General features: G+C 42.1%; 1 protein-coding gene across 1 annotated transcript in view; it reads right to left on the bottom strand.

Moving 5' to 3' along the window:
• bi (T-box transcription factor bifid) overlaps positions 1 to 23,469 on the bottom strand; it is a 91,947-nt gene that overhangs the window by 43,106 nt on the left and 25,372 nt on the right. Inside the window, 2 exon segments of the mRNA XM_029302608.2 lie at positions 11,734 to 11,896; positions 14,141 to 14,254. Of these exon segments, the coding sequence (XP_029158441.1) occupies positions 11,734 to 11,896; positions 14,141 to 14,254 (277 nt within the window).

Raw genomic sequence — 23,469 nt, 5'->3', positions numbered from 1 at the left:
TAATAATTCGTCCGTTTCGTCATGAAAATATGTACAATATACATACGCATGTGCGACGCGTTTGCGTGAAAAATCGACCGATGGTGTACGATCACAGAAGAGCCGAGGACGCTTTCATTTTCCACAATGCACGCGAGATTAATTTCCAACTGACAAAGCGACTTTATATTTTTTTCCCCTTTCAAATAATATAATAAATATTTCACTCCGACAATTATACGCGCTTATTATTGTCTCTTGATAATCTTTCCTCTATTTCTCTAATCTACCCGTATTTACATGTGATAGAATAAGTACAATGTCACGTATACATTTTACTGTACAACAACGGGAATAATGCATAATAATCGATTCTGCTTTACATTATGTCGCATTTTATCACATCAACACGCATCACGTTCGCCGGAACGTTTGTCACGAGCTGTCAAATACTTGACGAGTAAATATGCGCGTAATATATATTGTCTGGGGCCCGGCTTTACGCGTACGAGAGAAAATTGCGCATACGTACGTACACGGTAGATGCATTCAACGTGCGTTCGCGTGCGCGCACGAGGATGCACGAGGAATGCAACGCAATGCAACGCCGACCGCCGCCGCCGGTATTTTTTAATGGAATGACAATAGAGGAAGGGAGAGAGCAAGAGCGAGAGAGAAAGCTCGACGGTCGCGGGCGGTATCCAATTTTTTTTTCAATTTGCCGCGAGACTCGGGATTCGACACACCCCGTATAACGCGCGCTCACGCGCACGTGGGAACGGAGAGAGGACACTCCGCCCGCGCGTTTGCAACAGAGCGATGGAAAAAAAATTCGACACGGAAAAAAAAACATCCTCCCCCTACCCACGCCCTCGGTTGCCCTCGGGAAAAATGCCGACGAAATTCACTTCGCCTCCGGTAAGATCGTGGAAATGATATTCCGCGGCCGGCCTCGGTCGGCGGCGTCGAAAATTTCACGGGGTACCGCGCGGAAAATTCGCCTGCCACGCGACGTTTATTTCACCGTTCCGCGGAAATGGCGAATATTCGACGCGCCACACAGAGATACGGCGAATAATCTGATTCGCCGTGTGCAATTATCCCAGTTGGATATCGCCAACGTATATATATATATATACACATATATATATATATATATATATATACATATATATATACATATATATATATATATATATATGTATACGAACAAAATAACTCTCTACCTCTTTTTTCTAACTTGATTTCTAGCGGTTTTCGAATATGGTAATTGTTCCGGAAAAGAGAGAAGCATATTTTTCGATATTCTCGTGTCTCATATACAAAAAATATTAAAGTAAAGTAAAAATTAATTAATAATAAAATATAAGTGACAGACAAAAATACGAGTGTAAACGCGCATTTTGCGCTCACTTTGTTGGAATTGAAAGCTTTTCAACTGTAATTCGCCCAGAGCTTAAAAGACGCGCGCAGCTACGTCGAGGAAAATTCGAAAATTGCTGTTCGTGCGAACAATAACGTTGTTCTCGTTTCTTCTCCGCCGGCGGAAACGGAAGAACGCTCGTTCGTTGGGGAAGAGGAAGTCTCTCTCTCTCTCTCTCTCTTTCTCGCTCTATCGGAAAAGAAGACTGTGCTTTTTATTTAAACCACGCTTGCCAGCTAAACCTCCGCGCCCTTGGTACAGCGTACCTTTTAATTTTACTTTCTTTGCTGCGCCTCTATCCCGCGCAACGACGTCTAACCGCGGAAAAAAAAGAAAACGGCGAGCAAACCCGGTGGTAACGCCGTGAAACTACCTACCAAGAATAAAAATACACCGTTCTTCTCTTCCCGCTTTTTCCGACGTGCTTCGTTAACGTCCCTTATCTCCCGAATTTTCTCTTCTCGAGCCGCCGTTTTCTTTTCCTCGGCTAGGCAAAGAAAATAAGTTGAACAGAAAGTGTCATCCGGACGTTACGAGTGCAATTCCGACATTGATAACGACGTTAATTTTGATCTCGTTATTATAAGTAACCTTGATAAATTTACACAAAGCAGATATGAATATGTACGTAAGTACACAGATAGCCTTCATACTCTTGACCATTTTTTTCCTTCCTCTTGAATATTTTACATATTTTCTTTCCGATACTCGAATAAGTATTCGTTCTCAGATAAGAGGGGCGTCTATCAGTCCAATGTATAGATATATCTCAAATACCTTACATATTTTGAACGTTCTCTTTCTTTCTTTCTTGCAAATGTGTTCAGACACGTTTTCTCTTTTTATACTCTCGAGAAATCGAAACGTCGCGTACCGAGTCGGAACTGGCATCTATCTGTATCGTCGCCATCGTCCCGCTGCTACAAGAAGTATCACGAGGAATCCATCACTTTCGGATCGCGAGGGCGCGTCTTACCCCACGAAAACCGAGCGCGGACGTCCGTTAGGGACGTTGTACGAGGGTTGTTTGCCGATGTTAAGAAGTAGGGGTAGGGAACGGGACGAGGAGGAAATGTCGCGTCAGACGTCGCCAGGAGGGTTTCGATTGGGCCGTTCAGCGGCAAAAGACAGATCGTTCGGGATCGCCTTACCGCCTGTTCGATTCTATTAAACCGACCTACTCTCTATCTCCCCTTCGGCACCCTATCCCGCACCCTGTACACGCGAGAAGAGTGAAAGAGAGGGAGCTTACCGTGGAAATCCATCGGTGACCCCAACGAAATTCGTTCCTATCTCGTTTCAACCTCGCCCGGAATTCTCGTCTCTTTTCGTCAAGATCAATTTATGGCTTCCTCTCACAGTTCACGTCTCCGCAGGCGAAATCGGGACGTAAATGCCGCGAGGCTCCTTTTCCACGTCTCTCTCTCTAATTTAATCGATGATTCTATTTCACGTCGAGTTAAGCAATTATATAATTATAACGACGACAATCGCGCGGCAAACCGATTTTTCCTAGATTATTCGGTCTCTCGTTTTTAGAATGAAAAATAAAGGCGTGTCCAAATATATAAGAGTGACGTATATGAATAAATGTATTAATTATTGTTATGACACATTACGTTATGATTAATTAATAATTTACAATAAAGCCCGATAACAATGATTGACGTGATATCGAATCCACGTGTGATCTACGAGAAATTCCATAAAACGTTCGATTATTCAATGTCGTTGTTAACCTAAGCCGTAGAAAATTCATCGATTCGATTAAATTGACTGCAAGTAGAATGGTCTATCTCGTAGAACGGGCTGAACGATAAGTACCGACAGACATACACAGAGACGCACATATATGCGCGCAAAATAATCGACCTTGCGAAATGAATGCCGCTGGTTGGAATAATATGCCAACTTCGTGGATGATATATGTCCGCTGAGTGACAGCTGTCACGCTTGCGGCGGCGCTCGGACTTAGGCGCGTTCGAGCCGAGACACTTCTTCGCGAACTCGAAGAAATCGCCGACTCGAAAGAACAATGACAGCTGCCTGGAACTAGGCGAATCCGAGAGCAACTGCGTGCGCTCGCTCGTGAAATTTTCACTCGGAAACGCGACAGGTGCGTGACAGTATCTATGTAACGACCTACAAATTGAATATTAAAACGCGGAAAAATGACGTTCAATAAGAGCGGAAAATGAGAAGAAGAATAATGGAGATACGGGCGCACAAGAATATCAGAAAAGGTGGAGAGACAGATATATTTCCTTCAACAGATTTATTTTCTTTATGCATATTAAGAACAAAACTATGCTTATCGACATTTCGCAATGTTTATATAAACTGAGCATGTATATTTTCGTGATTGGTCTCTATTTGATTTGTACATTATATAGCTCGTTTTGAAACGTGTGTAAATAGTAGACTGAAATTTAACGTTTCGTTACTCTTTCGGTAGAGAACTCGACGAAAAGAAGATTCGTCTTAATTTCAAGATCGTTAATCTGACGAGACGAGGTCTCGGACGGAGCGAACGTAGCTCGTTTTTCTCTACCAATTTCGTTTCAAGTTTATTTACGCCGTTCCGTATGCGACGAGAAAGACTCGTAAACGCTCGCGATTCCAATTTAGCGGCGATAAAATCCGCGTTGCGATTTCCCAGCGATCTCTCGCCAGGAGTGGCTCGCTAAATTGCCCGCCAAGTGCCACCTGCGCCGGCATTAAGACGGGAAAAATGGAAGGCGGTCGGTTGGTCGTTCGCAGACGTGAGTGCGGCGTGTACACGGACGTTGATTAACGAGACGGTGGGAAAAGGAGGGCTGTTAGTTAGCGTGGGCATAGTGTTGGTGCGAAAAAGGAGATAACAGACGGATTACCGCCCTGGCGTATCATTTCACCGTGGAATAATCGCGACCGCACTCTTCGTTTAATGCAATGTACCTGTGCATGCATGGGCGCGTCCACAGGATTTTTTCCAGGTGAGGTACGATTAACATTTTTTTAATTATGTTCTCCCTTGTTTCTTATTTTTTATTTTATTTTCATTTTTTATATTAAATACGCAAATAAATCCCAAATTCTTGTTTATTTAAAAGGAGAGTAAATGCTCCATTTTTTTACTGATTCCAAGGGAGCAACTGCCCTCTCTAACGGCTAGTATTTATTAATTTCCACTCTTTCTACATATACATATAGGACTATTTATTGTCAGCTTACTCATGCACTCTCTTCATATTGAAGTACTTCATATTGATCTTTCTGCATTGTACTTTAGAGTTCATCGAACCTGTATTATTCAGAAACATTGTACACAAAAGACTAAGTAAGTTATCGAATAGAGCAGGAAGTAAGCGACAGTTGGCGAACGCCTCTTCACTCATCAACTTGCTCACTTACGTGCAAATGTTGCAACTATTATCGCAGTTGTGTCTACTTCCTTCTTTGAGTTTTCACCCGACATATCAATAAAAACAACACACGCGCGTCCCATGCGCAACTGCGAGTGGAAGAAAAAAGTTTAGCTTCATTAAACAAAGATTTCAAAAGTAAAGAAAAACGAAAGGCGAGTGTACGATCAATCTTGTTCAAGTTGTCCGCATACGTCATCTGTATACGTAAGAATATATAATCCATACTTGAAGAAATTGCGCTTTGCTCATCTCTTCTTACAAAACGTATACAATTATATCCACTGCCCTCTCGTCTGGTCGTCCGAAGAGAGAGAGAAGTCCTTCTGACACTGTGATTTCGTGTGACGCATCTTCTCGCGGGACAAGAAGAAAAAAGTATTCGCGAGGAAACGCATACACATATATATATATATATATACGTATATAGAGAGGGAACGCCAGGCGGGCGAGCCGAAAGTAATAATTACGATGTTAGGATCCGGGCGCGCTCTCGATCCTGCGGCGTGCCCGTTATGTCATTATCCCATTTATTATAACGATCAGGAGCCACCGTGGCGGCTCGACCGGATTCCACGCCCGTTTCTCGCTCGACGGACGCAAATTGCCCGGGCGAGTCCTCGCGTACGCGACTGCTGCAGATGATGCACGGTGATGTCTTGATACGGAATGCACGATCGTTAATCGCCGTTTAATCCGGCGCTGTCTGCTCCCGGTGGCTTCGCAAATACGAACGGACACGCGGATATATAGTGCGCATTTGTGGCCGCGTGTCATTTCCTTCTCCAGAAGGGTTTCTCGGGGAACATGCAATTTTCGGGAGATACGAGAGGTCAACGCGAGGCCAATCAGAAACCCACCCGCCGCGTCTCGAAACCCTGACGCGCGCTAATGAACGCGCGCGTCAAGGCTCCCATTAATTCGGGGTGTCTTAAGTAAACGTTCAAGTCGGGCGCAAACGAGCGGCCGATGCGACTTCGAAAGTATAGGGTTGGACCGCGAGAGTGAGATGGTACAGTTTCGATATACATCTTTTCGATCACGCCGAGAGATTTAACTTAGTTATTACGGGTGTTCGTGTGTTGCTTCATTAAGGATTCAGGAATTTACACCGACACGCCTTTAGCAGCGGCTACAAAATTGATACGATGTGTACAACAGGGGAGAGAGAGTTACACACCGGAAGACAAAAGAATCAGAAGAAATTTCCTCTCGACCGCAGCTTAATATTAGCCTCCGAGACGAGCGATAATGCGCGCGAAGTGGGGTCCCTTTTCTTGTCGTATCGACTAGAATTCGTAGTAGAATTCGCGCTCGATTGTTGCCGGAGGGCGAACCCCCAGGGAAATTTGCAGAGTGCGTGCGAAACGCAGCCGCGGGCAAATGATTTAGTAATGCTTGAGCGTGCGTAGTGCGAGCTCCTTTTTCTTTTCTTTTTTTCTCTTCTCTTTTTGCATCGGGTCTAAACAAGGCGGACGTGACGCAGGTTCGCTTATAACGTTACTCCTTCTTGAAATACAAAATTTACGTAAGAGTATGAAGAAAAAAAATTATTCAAAATATCCGGATAATATTATATAATCAAATGGAGGGGAAAAGATATAAATGGACTATTCTATATATAAAAATTATCGATATTTTTCTGTGAAAATTAAATTTAAAAAAAACACAGATACGCGGGAGAGAGCAGAAAATATATATCATCAACTTGATATCGTCATTTATTATTTATCATTTATCGTTTAACACGCGATATTTCCTAGCGTATTCGCCGCATGCGGACGATTCGACGGAAGCTTATCGCTATGTGAATAAGAGAAACGATAAAATTGAAGGTAAAGGACGCGGCGGCGCCGGGGCAATAAAACCGAGCAAGTCGTGAGTCATATATTAATAAAGTTGAAAAAACCCGACAGCGCGCTCAAAATGCACGCGTATATATAAAAAAGATACAGTCCGTCGATAATTAGGTAAGTACGAGCGGCGCCGAGAACAAAGCGACACGATGATTCCGACGTGATGTACGAGCGAAAGGATACACGCCAGGCGTTATCGGGACGCACACACTTGCGAAGAATATTAAACGCCAGTTTATACGCCGTAAATAATGACAAAATACGTACCTATAAAACCGGAACGATCTCTTCAGACTTGCGCAAATTGCAAGAGTCGCGACGATCGTAATCGTTTCAACGGCGTGTGAACGCGAATATAAATGCGGTCTCATTGATGGCGATTTCGCCGACTATGTGTATAAGCACAGAGAGAGAGCTTTGACACACCGGATGCACCGACAACCATCAATGCGTGCATTTCGTCTCGATCAATTCGAGATACAATTATCGACAATTCTGATTAATCTCTCCTCGAATTAAGATTTTGCACGCAATAGATATATATCGAGTGTAGGAAAAAAATTAGTTACCATAATTAAATTTTGGGTATCTTCTATATATTACACTTTATATTATTTATCATCATACTTCAATTTTAATTATAGCTATAACAATTAATATTTTCAAGTTACAATTTACTAGGAAAAATTCGGCGTTAAATTATAACTGAAATTTAGACATGGCAATTAAAATTCAGGGGTAATATAAGGCCACCTAAAATTTAGCTAATACTTTTTTCCAATACGCAAATATGGTGGTTGCTATTGAATGATTGGAAACTCGACAAAGCTGCAAGCATCTCCGCGTCGCTGTATATAAACGCGCGCAATCTCGTTGCGCGATTCTCGTGACTAATCTCCATCTAATAGATCGCGGCGGACTTTAATGTCCGCGACACGTATCGAATCGGTGTTCCTCGCACTGACGGACAGTAAAATGGCCTCCACCGCGAGCCCCCGTCGAAGCTTACACGCACGCAGGCACGACGCCTTGGGGCACGCGATGCCATACCGCGGTAATGAACGGACACACGCGTGTATGTGTGTGTGTGTGATGCGTGCGTGCACGCGACGCACGCAACGAGTCGCGCGACGCGAGAAGCAACGATCTAATATCCTGGCCGCGATACTATTCCGTGCGTCGATGCATTATATGCGCGCGTGTTGCGGCTTGCGGACGACCGCGTGTCCTATTTGCACACGCTGCGTGAATATATGCACATATGTATACTATACGGCGTTTCTAAAACTATGTCAGACATTTTAGAGGTGTATTCTAGGAGTCAAAATAAGAAAGAGTTCCTATAGACATGGGTCCAAAAATGTTCTCCTTCCGAGTTATAATCCGTTTTAAGATGGGTGAAAAATCGAAAAATATATTGTAGCTTTCAGAAATTTTTTCAGATCGAGAAACTAACTCAGAGGAAAAGCATTTTTAGACTCATGTTTATAGAAACTTTCTCTCTTATTTTGACCCCCTAGAATACACCCTTACAATATCTGACATAAGTATAGTTTCAGAAATACTACCTAGTATATGCATAAGCCGCGTTACAAGAGAATCGCGTTTAAAATTATTATTTTCTTAGCAAATAATCGTAGTTTACGTTTACAGCAGTTACACTTGTAAACACAGAGAGAATTGTATTCTAGATACATGATTTAAGAACGTGGGCGTTCGCTCTTTCTCTTATACGAAACATAAATATCGCGAGACAAAAATTCTGGAAAAAGAGAGCGAGCTGCTATCTCGGATAAGCTGCATTCCCATATCGGTCTATCGCTGAATGTCAACTAACGAACACCACTACACGTATCCATTACTAAACAAATCACGAACGCCGCTCGGCCGTGCTTCTGTAAGCTCCGCCGCTGGGCGCTGGATAATTAAAGCTGCGAGGCACATTTGATCGAGTTTCGGTCGTTCTCCGTCCGACAGACCGATTGTTCTCCATTTTAATTTTTTTCGGAAAATTGGAAAAGGAATCCTTCCTCTCTCGTTTTCTCGATGTTTTTTTTTCCTGCACGCGCGCGTGCACACGCACGGATATGAATGCCTCCGTGTGCATGCGCTACTCTACTACTATCAAGCAAAAATTGAAAATTGATTTCGAATGGAATTCCGAGCGATATGTCGAGCATGTATCGAGCGATACCGAAATTTCGCGCCTACAAAATAGTTTCTCGGCTGTATCTTCGCCGAACAAATTCGTCAAAATATTATTCAACGGATGTGGGTCGCGTTCGAACGCAGCGTATCAGATGAAGAAGGAGAGTAAAATGCGCAAAATTGCAGTAGAATTATTATTCCGTTATCTCCGAGTCGAGCAAAATTTATATCTTTCAAGAGGATGGTATTTTTCTCATTATATCCTCGAAAGAATTATGCAAATACGTAATTTTTAATAAGAATGTCTATTTTTAAATCAATAAAAAGACAGATGTTATATTTATTTTACAGATGCTTAATAATTTGTTATTCAATAATTCCAACAAATGAATTTCAATATATTTTATATCAATTATCTTTTCGTTATAATTAATAACGAAATATGGGTGACATATCACACATGAAGCCACGTAGGTATATATATATCTCAGCCTCCATTTAAAATCGGGTCCGCCCCGCGTTTTCATCCTGTCAAACATTCCCACGCCTAATGCCTACTAGCGTCTGAGGAAGCGCACGCGGTGTCACTTTAAAACGGGAGCAACGAGGTTCTTTCAGCCGCTGTCATCGCCACGGCGGGATGTCTCTCGTGGCGTACCGTCGGTGTCCTGTTTGCGGTCCTCGACGGCCTTTCACCGATATTTACTCGCGGGCCTAGGCCGTCCGCCCTCGAAGACATCCCGAAGGGCCGTGACTCGGCGTGTCTCGTTTTTGTTTGCCACGCCGAGATTTCCCGACAAAGGGCCCGGTGCGTCGTCATCTCCTCTCTCTCTCTCTCTCTCTTTCTCCGATGCTCCTCCTCGCTTCTCCCGAGACGCCGGGATTAGACTCGAGAGGATCTTCCGAGATGTTTGCGCTAATTTTTTTTGGCTTTTCCCTCTCAGACCTTTGCCTTCGTTAAGTAGGATAACTGGAAGAGGGTGAAACCACGGCGAAAATTAGGGTTAAACTCCAAGTCAAATCTCAAGATGAATCTTTAAACTTGACTTACAACAACCCTCTACACGCGCTACACTAATTTAATGAATTCGCGTAAGCAGAAAAAAATCGCAACCCCTTGTGTTCACTAAATTTAATTATTATAAATCTCGAATTAAATGTTAACTCTTTAAAAACGATTATATAATACAATATAATATGCCGATCTTAATATATGTTGAAATTTAAAAATGGTCAATAATCTTTGCATATTATTCTTGCACCCATGTTTATTTTTTCAACAAAAAAAAAAGAAATAACCATATCTTCCACATTCCACGTCAGTAAATAATCATACTCACGTTTTTCAATAAGTAAGTACTCAACCGTACTTCATACGAGATCGCTCTTATAGACTCGCTTTTGAGGTAGCGTGAAAAAACACATAATCCTTCAAAGAACCCTCTCCCGGATCAGATCTTTCGTAAATCTGGAAAGGGTTGGACCAGGTGAAAAGAGTCGCTGTTTATTAGCCGCGACGCGAGAGAAAGGGGTTCGAGGATGGATTTTTTCGAGAGACATTTTCTGGGCTCGTGCACAAACTGGATCCAATCTCTCTAGATTACTTCGAGAAGGAGCGAGAGGGAGAAGCTCCTTAAGGGCGGAAGAGACGCACGCCCTGCCGCACGATGTAGGTGAACCATGCACAATGTCGTGGCCACATTACTTTTCGACGACAATCTCTTCCCGCTGTTCCTTCTCGTTCTTTCTATATCTAGCCTCTTTCTTTCTCGCTCTCTCTTTCGACTTTCCTCAGACCTTCATCTCGTTCGCTCTCTCACGAGTACTCGTCCAGTTTCTTCCCTCACCTGGCGCGTAGACGTGTTTACCGCGAGTATTTTCGAGAAGAAGAGGGATAGAGAACGGGTCGAGAGAGAAGGGAAGAACCGGGGAGAAGAGGTAGAGTGGTCTTAACAAAGGTCGGTCTGCCACGCACTGCGCGACAACCAGCCATTGACATCGGTGGGCTCTGGGTAAGGAGGACTAGATTTCACGAGCCAGCGATGCAAGATCCTTCAAAGGACGCCGACGGGTTGGCCGTAAAAAGGATTCGCAAAAAAAGAAGAACGAAGTAGGGAAAAAGAGACAGAGCCACCACGGGGATGGAAGGGCAGGCGCGGGCTTCTTTAGTTAATGCTGGCTTCCGCGCACCCTTGCGTCAGAGAAAGAAAAGACGAGATGACAGAGAGAAAGAGAGGGATCGAGGGAACAAGCGGCCGAGGCTAATAGAGAGGAAGAAGACGAATAAGAGGAACGCGGGCGGAGAGAGCGAAACTACTTGACGGCGAAATCCATCGCGATAACTTAATCCGGGGATTACGCTGCGGTTAAGGTATCCGCGCGGAAATCCGATCGCGCGCGCCTGACAGGATCCTTCAGGGCCGTTGTAAAGGAACGCGACTGCTCCGTTTCCGGTTTCTCGCGGTCGTCTCTTTGCTGGCGCACGATTAACGCGACGATTATTATTCGGATGCAAAAAATTGGTATATACCGGGAAACTTTGAAATTGTATGTCAATTAACACATTGTTATAAAAATTAGACATTATTAGGAAAGCATTATTATAAGTCTACTTTTTCCTCGTCAACACTCTGTGCAAAAATATATCATTCTTGAACGAGTATTTTGTTTTTAAAAAAATTCTAGCTGAACATGAAAGCTCAAAATGCATCTATATTTATCTAATCCTATTTATTGTCTGATCGTCGTAAAAGTCATCGCAAAGAATGGCGCATGCATGCACATCGATTGCGATCGACTTGACACTTTGAATCGGCCTGTTTCGGACAAATTCAAAAGTTAGAGCGATTAATTGCAAACCAGAGGAGCAAGCTTAGAAAAGAGTAGCTAGTAAGTAAGTAATTGTTTGGTTGGCGTTACGTACAGTACTTACAAAGCCGTGCTTGTCGCTGATGTTGTTGGTGAGCTTGAGTTTGTGGAAGCTCACGACCTTCTGCATCCACTGCTCGCCGCTGCTGGGAGAGTCCGGATGTATGTACATCCTCTTCGGCATTTCCGGATCCGCCTTACCCGCCACCATCCACCTACTGCTCGCAACACACGCGTAAGAATGTATTAGAAAGTTACTCAGGTGTAGTTCGTCACGTAACATGCTTCGACAACGACAAAGATACGGCGTAGTAAGAATCTTCGTCGTTATCTAATACTAATACATTATTTAAGATCGAAACGCAGATCGTAAGAAAATAAAATCCGAGGAAATCAATTGTAATTTATGTCAACGTCAATTTTCTATCATTTTTATGCCTCGAAAAAGAAGAGATTTGTGAGGAATATTGAATTTTGCACTGCACAAAAATAAAACAAAAATTGAATTATCCGTTATAATTCATCAACTAATTTTTATTTCGACATTTTATCTACCTATAGACTTTAATCACAGAGATCGGAAAAACAAATCTTACAATTTCCTCGCGCGGCGAATATTGACCGTATCTTTCAACAGAGACAAAATCGATAATCTAGAACGAGCCAAAAGGAAGAACAAAGCGTTCCCTCGTTAGTTGAAGTAGTTTCGTCCGGCGCGAGCTTCAATCGGATGCGATTGTTGTCTTTTAAAGGAGGCGTGTCCGCCGTTCGTCGTCGCAGGTGGGTCAAACTCGAGCGCGAAGGACCGAAGGAAGAACTCGTTCGACGAGTTATCTTCTCTTCCAAAGTGGCTGCGGTCACCGGCGTGATGTAATCGTTCATTGTGGTCTGCGTTTCGATCGTCCGAACGTATCGTCGTCGCGTCGAGGTATCCGAGATGCCTCGCAAGAATTTTCTCGAGGTGGAGAAACGCCAATCGAGTTCTCCTCTGTCGGAACGCGAGCCGAGATGTCTGTCGCGAAAAAGTTGCGCGCGCGGCCGTCGTAAAGTGCGCGAAAGTACGTGAAAGAAATACACGGTTGTTCACTTTTGCAGCTACGCAAATATTTGCGCCGGCCCAAATTCAAGAGAAACCTTTCGCGACGAAAGTATTGCAAATCAAATAATTTTTCAATTTTTCGAACTGTCACGCAAAAATATTAATGAATAATTAACACGCGCGCGAGTGTATTTTTATATAATTTTATGTATTTTTATATTCTTTTATGTAATGTGCTGTGAATTTTTTGAAAAATACAAGGCATAATTTGCGAGGCATCTCGATTAACTAATTGTGAAGGCTTGCGATCCCCATACAAGTCGAAATAATCTCCCTTCCCCCAGAAATAAAGAAGCCCTTCCCCTCTATGCAGCTTTCTCTCTGCGGGAGAATCAAATCATTATTTCTAAAAATATTGCTTTGTTTATGGTATTCGGTATATAAGTATTATTAATTACACATTTGCAAAGTATTGTATATAACTGATTATTCGCACAAGAATTGCACCGGAATTAGACGTTGAATTTATTATGCACGACGGGGTAATCGCATTAATCGGATTAACACACGTTCGCGATAAAGGGAGCACAGGATTAGAGAAATAAAATTACTTTCGACGAGTATGAGGAATTGTTCGCAGCGCACGCTCCACACTTATCTCAAGAGAGTTTTCTGGTGAAAATAATAATCTTCGATCAGGATCGATCCCGAATCATTATTTCAAAAAACGATATATCTGATTATTTATAAAAAAAAATATTTTATGCTTAATCGAGTATATTTTGAAATACTCGGATCGTGTCTTTAATTCGTAGATCGAAAAAAAAATAATGATCCAGGATCGCTTCGATCGCGCAGGGTCAAAAATATCACCTGTTGTGAAATTTATATCGGCATTCGTCCGATGCCACGATGTCCATTAGAAGTATGTAGCTAGCCTGCTTGTCTAACCCGAACACCCTCACTTTATACGCGGGAAACATGCGTCTGCGAACAATTTTGCGATCGCAAAAAAGACAAACACAGCATACGTTAGTTCCGTCGTTCACTGCCGAGTTTCTTTAATGTTCCCACGGAAAAGGGGAATCGTGCATGAAGCTCGTATTCTTGGATACGGTGCTTTTCACGACGGACAACCGATTTTAAAGATCTCGACAAACGTCAAAATCTCAAACATCAAAAATTATTTCATACAGTTTAATTTTGAAAAAAAAGAAAAAATAGTATAAAAACCAATTTTTACTAATATCAAAAATTAAAAAGGTAACAAATAAAATGTAAATATTAATTGATTTCATGTTGAAAAATATTGCGATTCAAAGAAACGCTCGTTTCTGTCTTGAGATCGTTAACACGAGCTGTCCGTGATAATCATATTTTCACGAGTGCCTCTGATTTTCTCTACACCACGCAAAACCTCTACCTGTTGTGGAACTTGTATCTGTAGTCGTCGGCGGCAACAATGTCCAGCAGAAGGATGTACTTGGCCTTAGCATCCAGACCGGAAACACGGAACTTCATCTGAGGAAACATCTGCCTAGACCCCCGATCAACATGTACAGTTCGATTAGATTATTTGCTCGATTAAGCAAGCTACCTTAAACTATCATGCAACAGATATATAGTCCTCGCGACTTATTTTTGTAATTAAAAAAATATTTATTATACTTGCAGCATAATATATATATATATATATAATGCTGTAAATAATTTGTCATCTTTCTTGCTATCGTCCTAAAAATCGGCAAAAATGACTCTTCGATGTTCTCGCTAATATTAAAAAATTAAAACTACATCTAAATCGCAAAAAATTTGGAAGATTATGATTCGGAGAGTTCTCTCCTAAAATGTGTTCAGAGGTACTAATCGTGCGCATTCCGTGGAACGCGCGGCCGCGAAGTCACGTCGACGACACCTGGTAGAATCCTGAAAGGTCGGAATAGAAACGTGCACGAGTCAATCCCGGCCGCTGTCAGACGGCGGACGCGCCGGTGGCTTCCAAGGCGCGTTCTCTGGAATAAAAACCGGACCCCGGGCCAGAAACCGACGACGACGGCTCCGCCGTGCTACGCATCCCGGTAGCGTTTGTCCGAAGGAATTATATCCGAGACGAAGGAGAGAGAGAGGCGCCGCGAGAGAGACCTGGAAAATCGTCGCTCGGAATCGTGTTTTTCGAACGAAACACGAAGATCCAGCACCGTCGTGGTTGTATAGCTCGCTGGTTCTATAATGAAAAGTTACATGCGACCGTGTTTTTTTCGAGAAGAGTCGGGATTCCACAGGACGAAGGATCACGCTGAACTTTTGTACTGTTCTGCACGTGCTGAAATGCGCGCGGAGAAATTCCGAACTTTGGTACCGCAAAATACTTTGGAAATTAAAAAAAAATAATAAGCAGGTTTTATAAAAAAAATACATACATCAAATTAATTATTATATTATGTCGCGTGCATTATGTAAAGTTTTATAAAGTATCATGATTCGACGATTTTGATACACTGAAAATAATTAGCATAATAATAAAGGTGGCAAACGTGATTCATTAATTTATAATTTACGTTTACCATTCGAATGCATATTATATATTATACTATACTATATGTATAATATTCCAGTAGTTTCTTTAGAACGTTCTACCAAGTTTCATCGCGCTCTGAGTTGTAAAGTTCAAGATATTTAAAAATTATATTATTATATTATTATAATCTCAAACTGATGACACATTTCAACGCACGCAAAAATAATTTTTTCACTACATTATAACAAAAAATTCCATTATTGTAATTAAGTTCCATAAACTCATTAAATTTAAATCACGTTAATAGATGAAGACATTATAACGTAGTAGTTGCAAAGGATAAGAAATGTACAAAACAAGATACACATTTGAGTACATCTAGACTCTGTACAATTAATCATATATCAGTAAAAAAAAGTATCTATCATCCTTTGTTTCGATTTATAATAAAAATGATATTGCGTCTAATTAAACCGCAGTTTACTTTCAACAAATCATTTACGTTTCAAGTACAAAATAAAACATCTAAATAAGTAAATATTAAAAAATGAAAATGTTAATTACGAGTCTTTGTGTAATAAAATAAATGTGAAAAATAAGGAGATAAAACCATTTTGAAATACATTTATGCATGTTAGATATGAAAATTAAAAAGCTGAATAAAATAATCCAATTATGCATAAAGGACTCATTGTAAGGACCTGCTGGATATCGATCGAAGGCGGCTCTTAAGAAGGACCGGCCGTTCGTCTCGCGAAACGTCAAAGGTATCGCGAAGAAAGGTAGCAACGCGCCGCAAAGATTTCTCTGGTAGCATCTGCCTACTGTCTGTCCGTTAAGAGACACGTCCCCGTATCCCGTGGAATTTCGGCGCGAGCGAGGAAGAGACAGAGATCTTTCGGTCCGGCACGGCTCGATGGCACATTCGCTCGCGATAAACGAGACGCCGCGCCGTTCTCATTCACGTCGTAGAGGACACTAAGCCGGATTATCCGCGCTATGTGAGCCAAAATATCCCGCGGGAGAGGACGTTCTCTCATGAGAGTGACTGTCCGCGCTTCATCGCAGTCTACAGGATGCAAATGTTTCCTTATTTTAATTTTTTTTTATTTTGACAGCTACGTGATCAGTGAATTTCATGATGTTTAAAAAATCATTTTCTTACGTCTTCTGCGCATTATATATATATATATATATATATATATATATATATATAATTTTATATATTATGTCATTACATGAGAAACGCGACGATATAAAATTAATATACAGGTTTGTCCGGAAAGTAATGCGTCGCATTTTTTTGTGACGCGACTATACATCGCAGAGCGATGGGACCGGTTGGGGAGGAAGGGGGGTACCCTTAGCTTTCCAACGGTAGGTCGCTCAATTGTTTCCATGCGCTTGGAGGGTTAGGACGGCTTATTCTGTGAACCTCTGCTTAGTGGTCGCGTCGAACTTGTGATGGAGAGAACGATAGAGCAACGCTATGCGATAAAGTTTTGCGTGAAGCTGGACAAGACGCCGCTGGAAACTTTTGAAATGCTCAAGAAAGTTTTCGGGGACGATTGCCTTTCCAAATCGCAGTCAAACAGATGGCACAAGATGTTTAGAGAAGGTCGGAAGGAGGTCGCCGACGAGGCCCGCGCAGGACGCCCGTCAACATCGCGAACGGACGACAATGTGACTCGTGTGCGCCAATTATTGAATTCAGACCGTCGAATGAATGTTCGCTTAATGTCGGAATTATTGAACTTGCCGAAAACGATTGTTCACGAGATTGTATCGGAAGACTTGGCCATGCGGAAGATTTGCGCAAAACTTGTGCCCAGAGTGTTGACCGATGCGCAAAAGCAACACCGAGTGGAAGTTTGTGAAGAACTCAAGCAACTCTGTGCAGATAATCCCAATTTCCGCAGCCGCCCTACAGTCCCGACTTGGCCCCGGCGGACTTTTTTTTATTTCCTCGGCTGAAAAGGGAGCTCAAAGGACAACAGCTCGAGTCGGTTGACAACGTACAAGCTACTTCGACGGCCTCCCTGAACAGCATCCCAGTCAAGGAGTTCCAGAAATCTTATGACGCATGGAAATCGCGTTGGCAAAAATGTATTGACGCAGAAGGGTCATACTTCGAACAATTTTAAGTTGTTTTACCTATGCGATCAATAAATTCTTTTTTAAAAAAATGCGACGCATTACTTTCCGGACAAACCCTGTAAGCAACAAATTCATAGCAGCAAAAAGAAATATTGGAATGTCTTATATAATACACGAAACGGATTCGGCGATACCGCTAATTTAAGAACAATTAAGAAGCAAGAATGTAGACGGACGTGCTGCAAATTTTCCACGCAACGCGAGCGTCACATGACATTTAATTGATTCGCGGGCATTAAATTAATCGAATGACGGGTGCGGTCCGTCCCTATCTGCGTTTTCGATCGATTAAAAAATCAGCCCGAAAAGTGTAAACAGCCGTCTCACCTCTAATGTATATTCATGTGTGCCTTCGGAATTAATTATCGCGGAGACACATAAAGCGAGCCGACGCGACACTCTCTCAGGGGAAATCTGGACATACTCCGAAATCTCCGAAATCATATTCACCAAGTTGACGCCTGCGCGTGTATAGCGCTTATCTCATTTGGAGATCATATATACGGAAGGCCGAAATCTATCCGGTCGTCTCGGGTATATCACAGATATTCGATATTCTCCGCGTCGCGACAAAAAATCCTTTTCCTCATCCGTCCGCACATAACTTTTAGCCGAGACTAGCAGAGCTACTAATGAGCGACAATACGAGTAAACAAATGATGACCGGTCGTTGTACGAAGGCTGTTAAAAGCTATAAATCCGATAAATGTCTTTGATAACTCCCGCCGCAATTTCCTTCTTTCTAGCCGCCACACTTTCCCGATATCGCCGTTCGAAACTATAATTCAGAACGACCCGATAAGACACTTGCCACCCATCAAAAGCAGCTGTTCGTATGCGGAATGACGTACGACTCTATCTTTCCTGATTCAAATTCGAGACAGTGTCGATTTAATTAAAACTGTCATTAGTTCTGTTAGTGTGAGTTATTTTTAAGTCAACATATTTAAATAGCAGCACGCTTTCTTACACTTAATATTTTAACATTTTTAACACTTGATACTTTATAGAGCTCTCTATGTAATACATATAAAATATATTATATATATATATATATAAATTATATTAATATATATTTAATTTACTTTTATAAATTTTATTTAAAACAGCGTATGTTCATACAATGTTTTTTAATATCAAGTGTCATCAAATAATTAAAAGAAAGAAAAAACTTGAAAATTTGTCAATACTGTTTCGAAAGTTCAACTGAAGGCAGTTTTCTTTATATAAAAAAAAAACATGTGCGACATTCTTCTGTAGGAATTATCGTCATCGAGTCGATCGATTTTAATGGCCATCTTTCTTCTCCTTATATGCACACAGATTACGTAAAAGGGTTTTCGAGGTCTTACGACATGATGTTGGGGCGTTACGACATGGGCCGAGTCATTAGAAATATTTATCGGTATCGGATACGACCTTATTACGGTTTATGTTACTAGAGAGAACAAGAAATTAGGTGCTAGCTCGAGCCGCGGCGTTGCTTTTTTTCGACGACGCGTTAATAATATACTAAAAATGAGTAAATAATGAGTAAATGAGTAAAAATAGATATATATACTGCTGACAATTCCTTTGCGTGATTTTTATATATGTCGAGTGAATCCGCGATGCTAATAAAATCGTCCGCCTTCTCGATATGTTGATGAAATTTATAAAATAATATAAAATCAATTTATCCGGCCGCTGTTTCTTGTCGCGATAACAAGTAAAAATACAAACAGTTCCACGATATCGCGGTCCACGATGAAAAAAACATAAAAATAAAAAGAATAAAAGGAATCGAGAGATAACCATCGTGCAAATGAGCGGCATGTGAGCAGCGGTGGTACATTCGCTCGCGAGGCACGCCACACACATTTTCTCATTTACATATGCACGCGTCGTTACGCTTGCTCCGCGATTATTGCCATTAAATATGTAGCGTGTGCGCTACGACGACACAATTACACCTGGAAAACCGAGAACCGTATAGCATAGTGGTAACCGTGGCGATATCACGTTATGATTGATTCGGGAGGTATCGCGCGACGACGAGGCGGAATGGAATACAAGATAAAAGCGCGGTAAAACGGCCAACTTTGCCAAGCACCTGCTTCGTCCGACAGTCGATCATCCGGCTTTCTCGTTCCGTAATTCCTCGTCGCGCTACAATGTTCAAAGGGCTTTACACATAGCGGTCTGTCTCTCTCTCTCTCTCTCTCTCTCTCTCTCTTTCTCTTCTCTCTTTTTCTCGAGCATACTATACGTCGATTTATTCCCGTATGGCATATGGTGTACTCCCATTTTCGAGACTTTCGATCGATGCGCAGCACGAACCTATATCGCGGATGCCATCGTTAATAAGTTGCGAGATGCCAATCTTTTTAATCGATATAATTTATACTCTCTCTCTCTCTCTTTCTCTACTCCGCTCTTTCTCAGCCGACGATGATAATCACAATGATCGCAATTATCATCGATTGGATGAGTCTATCTCCCTTGGTAAAGCATATATAATCCTGTCGGATTAACTAATACTTTAACCTTCCGTGTCTCATAATTTAATTACAATTAACATGTATATAGATTGTGTTTAATTAATTGCATATTATACATATTAATATCCACGTGTGGATATATCAATTATAAATGCAAAGGCAAGATATAATCCGCGTTTTTATCGTTCCGACTCTTCATCATCCTTTCAATTATTTCTCGTCGTACAGTGAGACTGGAGATCTCTCTCTTTCTCTCTCTATCTCTCCTCGCTTTTCGTCTCCCGCACGCGGAAGTGGTCTGCCAGTTTCGGGTGTAACCGCAGCATGCACTTCCGGGACACCCAGTACATCCCATCTCCGGTGCTGTGCTTTCCGCAGCGTATGGCAGGTGGAAGAGAGATCGCTTCCACGAAACCTCAGGAGCCCGCGGTGCTGATGTGCAGCGCGACGAGGAAGACAACGACGACGACGACGATGACGACGACGACGACGACGACGACGACGACGAGAAGCAGAAGCGCGATATAACTCGGCGCATCCTCTCTTCACCGCCACGAATGCACTATACATTTACGTGTACAGGGTGTTTCTAAAACTATGTCAGATTTTAAAGACGTATTCTAGGGCTCAAAATGAAAAAAAGTTCAAAAATGCTTTTCCTTCGAGTTATAGCCTCCTAAAGTTGAGAGAAAAAATCGAAAAATGTATCATAGTTCTCGGAAACTTTTTTTACAACGTATTGGAATTTTGCACAGCGTAATGATTAGTGAATACTTCATTTTTATATATGGTTTTGACATTTTATTATATTTTGGGAGGAAAATCTGGGATGATAATTTTCCTTTTTGGACCAATTTTATAGAAACTTTTTGCTTATTTTGACTCTTAGAATAGGACCTTAAAATGTCTGACGACATAGTTTTAGAAACACCCTGTATACATATATGCACGTCTCTCTTCCTTTCTCTCGCGGCGACGTCGCGTGAGCCGTCCTTGTCCGCTGTTCGACCGCTGTCTCTCCCTCTCTCTTCTCACATATTTGTTTCTCGGACGGCGCTAATTTTCGGCGTTACGGCTCTATCGGCGGATCCCGATCTAGACGCGGCCTCGGGCGTTCTTTTGGTATTCCGTGCCGTGGCTTCTGCCTCGTTAACGAGACGGAGGAAACGTCGGAGAAACGGGCTACGCATCGATCGAACACACGCGTACTTGTACGCCACTTTGTTCGATCGCATCGAGTTTCTATAGTCTTCGCGATGATTGTCGATCATTAATGAAGTGAGATATGGAATTTTTCCATTGAATAATTCACGACGAAATGTGTGTGCGTGTGTGTTCGATAAGAGGAGACTTTCATAAAGAGATATTATATTAATTCATTTTCCAATACAATCAGAGAACATTTTCTCCTATAATTTACCCTGAAAATCATCCTGATAATCAAGGGACAATACCTATGGTGTTGGACAATTTTTATAAAAATATCAATATGTAAATTTTACTATGACATAAAAAAATCAATCGAACACATTTTATTTATATCTTATTGTGGTAAATATTAATCAGAGAAACTCATAAAATTCGATTACAATAATTTTCGGGATAAATTCTAAGAGAAAATTCTCTCCGTGTAATGGTATATAATCATTTTTAAAAAATCATCGAATTTTTCGTCATTGAAACTAGAAGAGAAAAAAAAAATTCCGTAACCGGATGATGATACTACATCGTTTAAAATTCACGTAATGGGAGGAAGAAAGAAAAAGATAAAGAAAATATAAATACGCGCCAAGTTGTTGAGCGAAAACAATTTCTGTAAAAAAAGAAACAGTCTCATTCGTGGCTATCGCAGTTATGCAAATCCGAAACGGGGAAATGTCGTCTCTAAACGGATATAAATAACCATTCGCGAAATATCGATGAGTAATGACGACAAATAGGGGAGAGAAGAGACGGCGCTTAAAACCCACATGTACATATACACGTTGCTACTCCTGCGCTTTGCTTCTCGTCGTCGAAGCCGCGCTGATATCTCGATGGAGATACACCCGCCGCCGATTCTCGATGAAACCAACCGCGGATTTACGACGCCCGATAGATGCGTACGAACGTCGCGCCTTATTTACGACGGTTGATTATGCGCGCTCCTTTCGCGCTTCCGAGGGACGATATTTCTCTTCTCGAGAAGCGCGAACGCGCTCTTGTCAATACGAAACTGAATTTTCTATATAAACCTGCAGTTTTCCAAGATGCAGTTTGTCCGTCGAATTCTTTGCATGCGTCAGAGAGAGAGAGAGAGAGAGACAAAAATAAAATTGTAAAAGTAACATTTCCGATTTTTAACTCTTCGAATGAGCATGCGAAGAGATGCACATCCTTCATCTTTCCATTTAGCTGTAATTAAGAACGGCCTCGAGCCCTTCACGTGCGCGTTCCTCTCTCGCGTCTCTCGGCGCCGAGAGTAAAGTTTACGACTTTACGCGACTAATCGTTACGATTCCTCCGTGCGACCGTAAGGCTGCCGTAGAAAAAGGAAATCTCGTTATTAAGCTCGACTAAGCGAGCTCCTCTCCTAAGGTAAGGCGTAATGCACTTCCTATCTTCACACGACGCTGAAGAAGAGTCAAACCGATCCTCCCTTTCTCTCTCGTCGATATTATCGAAAGAGGGAAGGCTTATTTACGGCGCGTCATTACGGGGATGCGCAAGTCGGTAGCTTTAAGTTAATTTATTTTATCGCTAAGCGCTGCACCCACCATGATGATTTGCTCTCTCTCTCTCTCTCTCTCTCTCTCTCTCGCGTCCCTTTTGCGTGCCCATTTATTTCTCCGCCCGACAATCCGTTGCCTCTCCTCTCCTTTTTTTCCTCTTTCTCTCTCTTGTCTCCCGTCGATTTCGACCACGTAACGGGTGACACGCGAATCGAACACGCGGCGTGTCGGAAATATAATGTAAATGCGGACGATGGGCGATGAAATCTGCAGATTGCAGACTCACTCTTTGTGCAAATCAGTCATATTAATTATTCATTATATTTGTTTCATTCGATACGATAAACGACCATATCCTCTACACTCGATCCTTTTCTCCGGAAACACCCGTTACAGACAAGGACACGGAGGCTTCCGTCGCATCCTCCGCGCTTCATAAACCAAAGAAGCATAAAGTACGGGTTTAGGAAACCGCACGACGCGTGATCCTGGCGCAAAAGCGCCGCCGCGCAAAGAAAATTAAAAAGTTCTCCCTCTCCGGAATTTCGCGTCTAACGTAAATTACATCGTAAATCGTTCCGCGCCGCAAACATCCTCCCCACGTCGTATCCCTTTTCTCGATGAATCAATCGTACCATATATATCACATAATTATCGCGTGGCACCTCGCGGCACCGTTATAATTTAATCTGTTTACGTTGCGTAAATTTATCAACACATTCCGTAATAACACGCGAGCCGTTTTCCTCGGCGCCTCGATGTCAGGAGGAAGCAAAATACGATGGTGAAGACACGGAAGAATGCGGAGAGAGAACAGAAAGAAGCGAGAGAAGATTTTTTTATGGAACGGGTCAAAGACACGAAATTTATTCGCGAAGGGAACTCG

The sequence above is a fragment of the Nylanderia fulva genome, unplaced genomic scaffold (genome assembly GCF_048542155.1).
Source record: "Nylanderia fulva isolate GAGA-0341 unplaced genomic scaffold, ASM4854215v1 Scaffold45, whole genome shotgun sequence".
NCBI lineage: Eukaryota > Metazoa > Arthropoda > Insecta > Hymenoptera > Formicidae > Nylanderia > Nylanderia fulva.
This window is presented reverse-complemented; position numbering and strand designations above follow the sequence as displayed.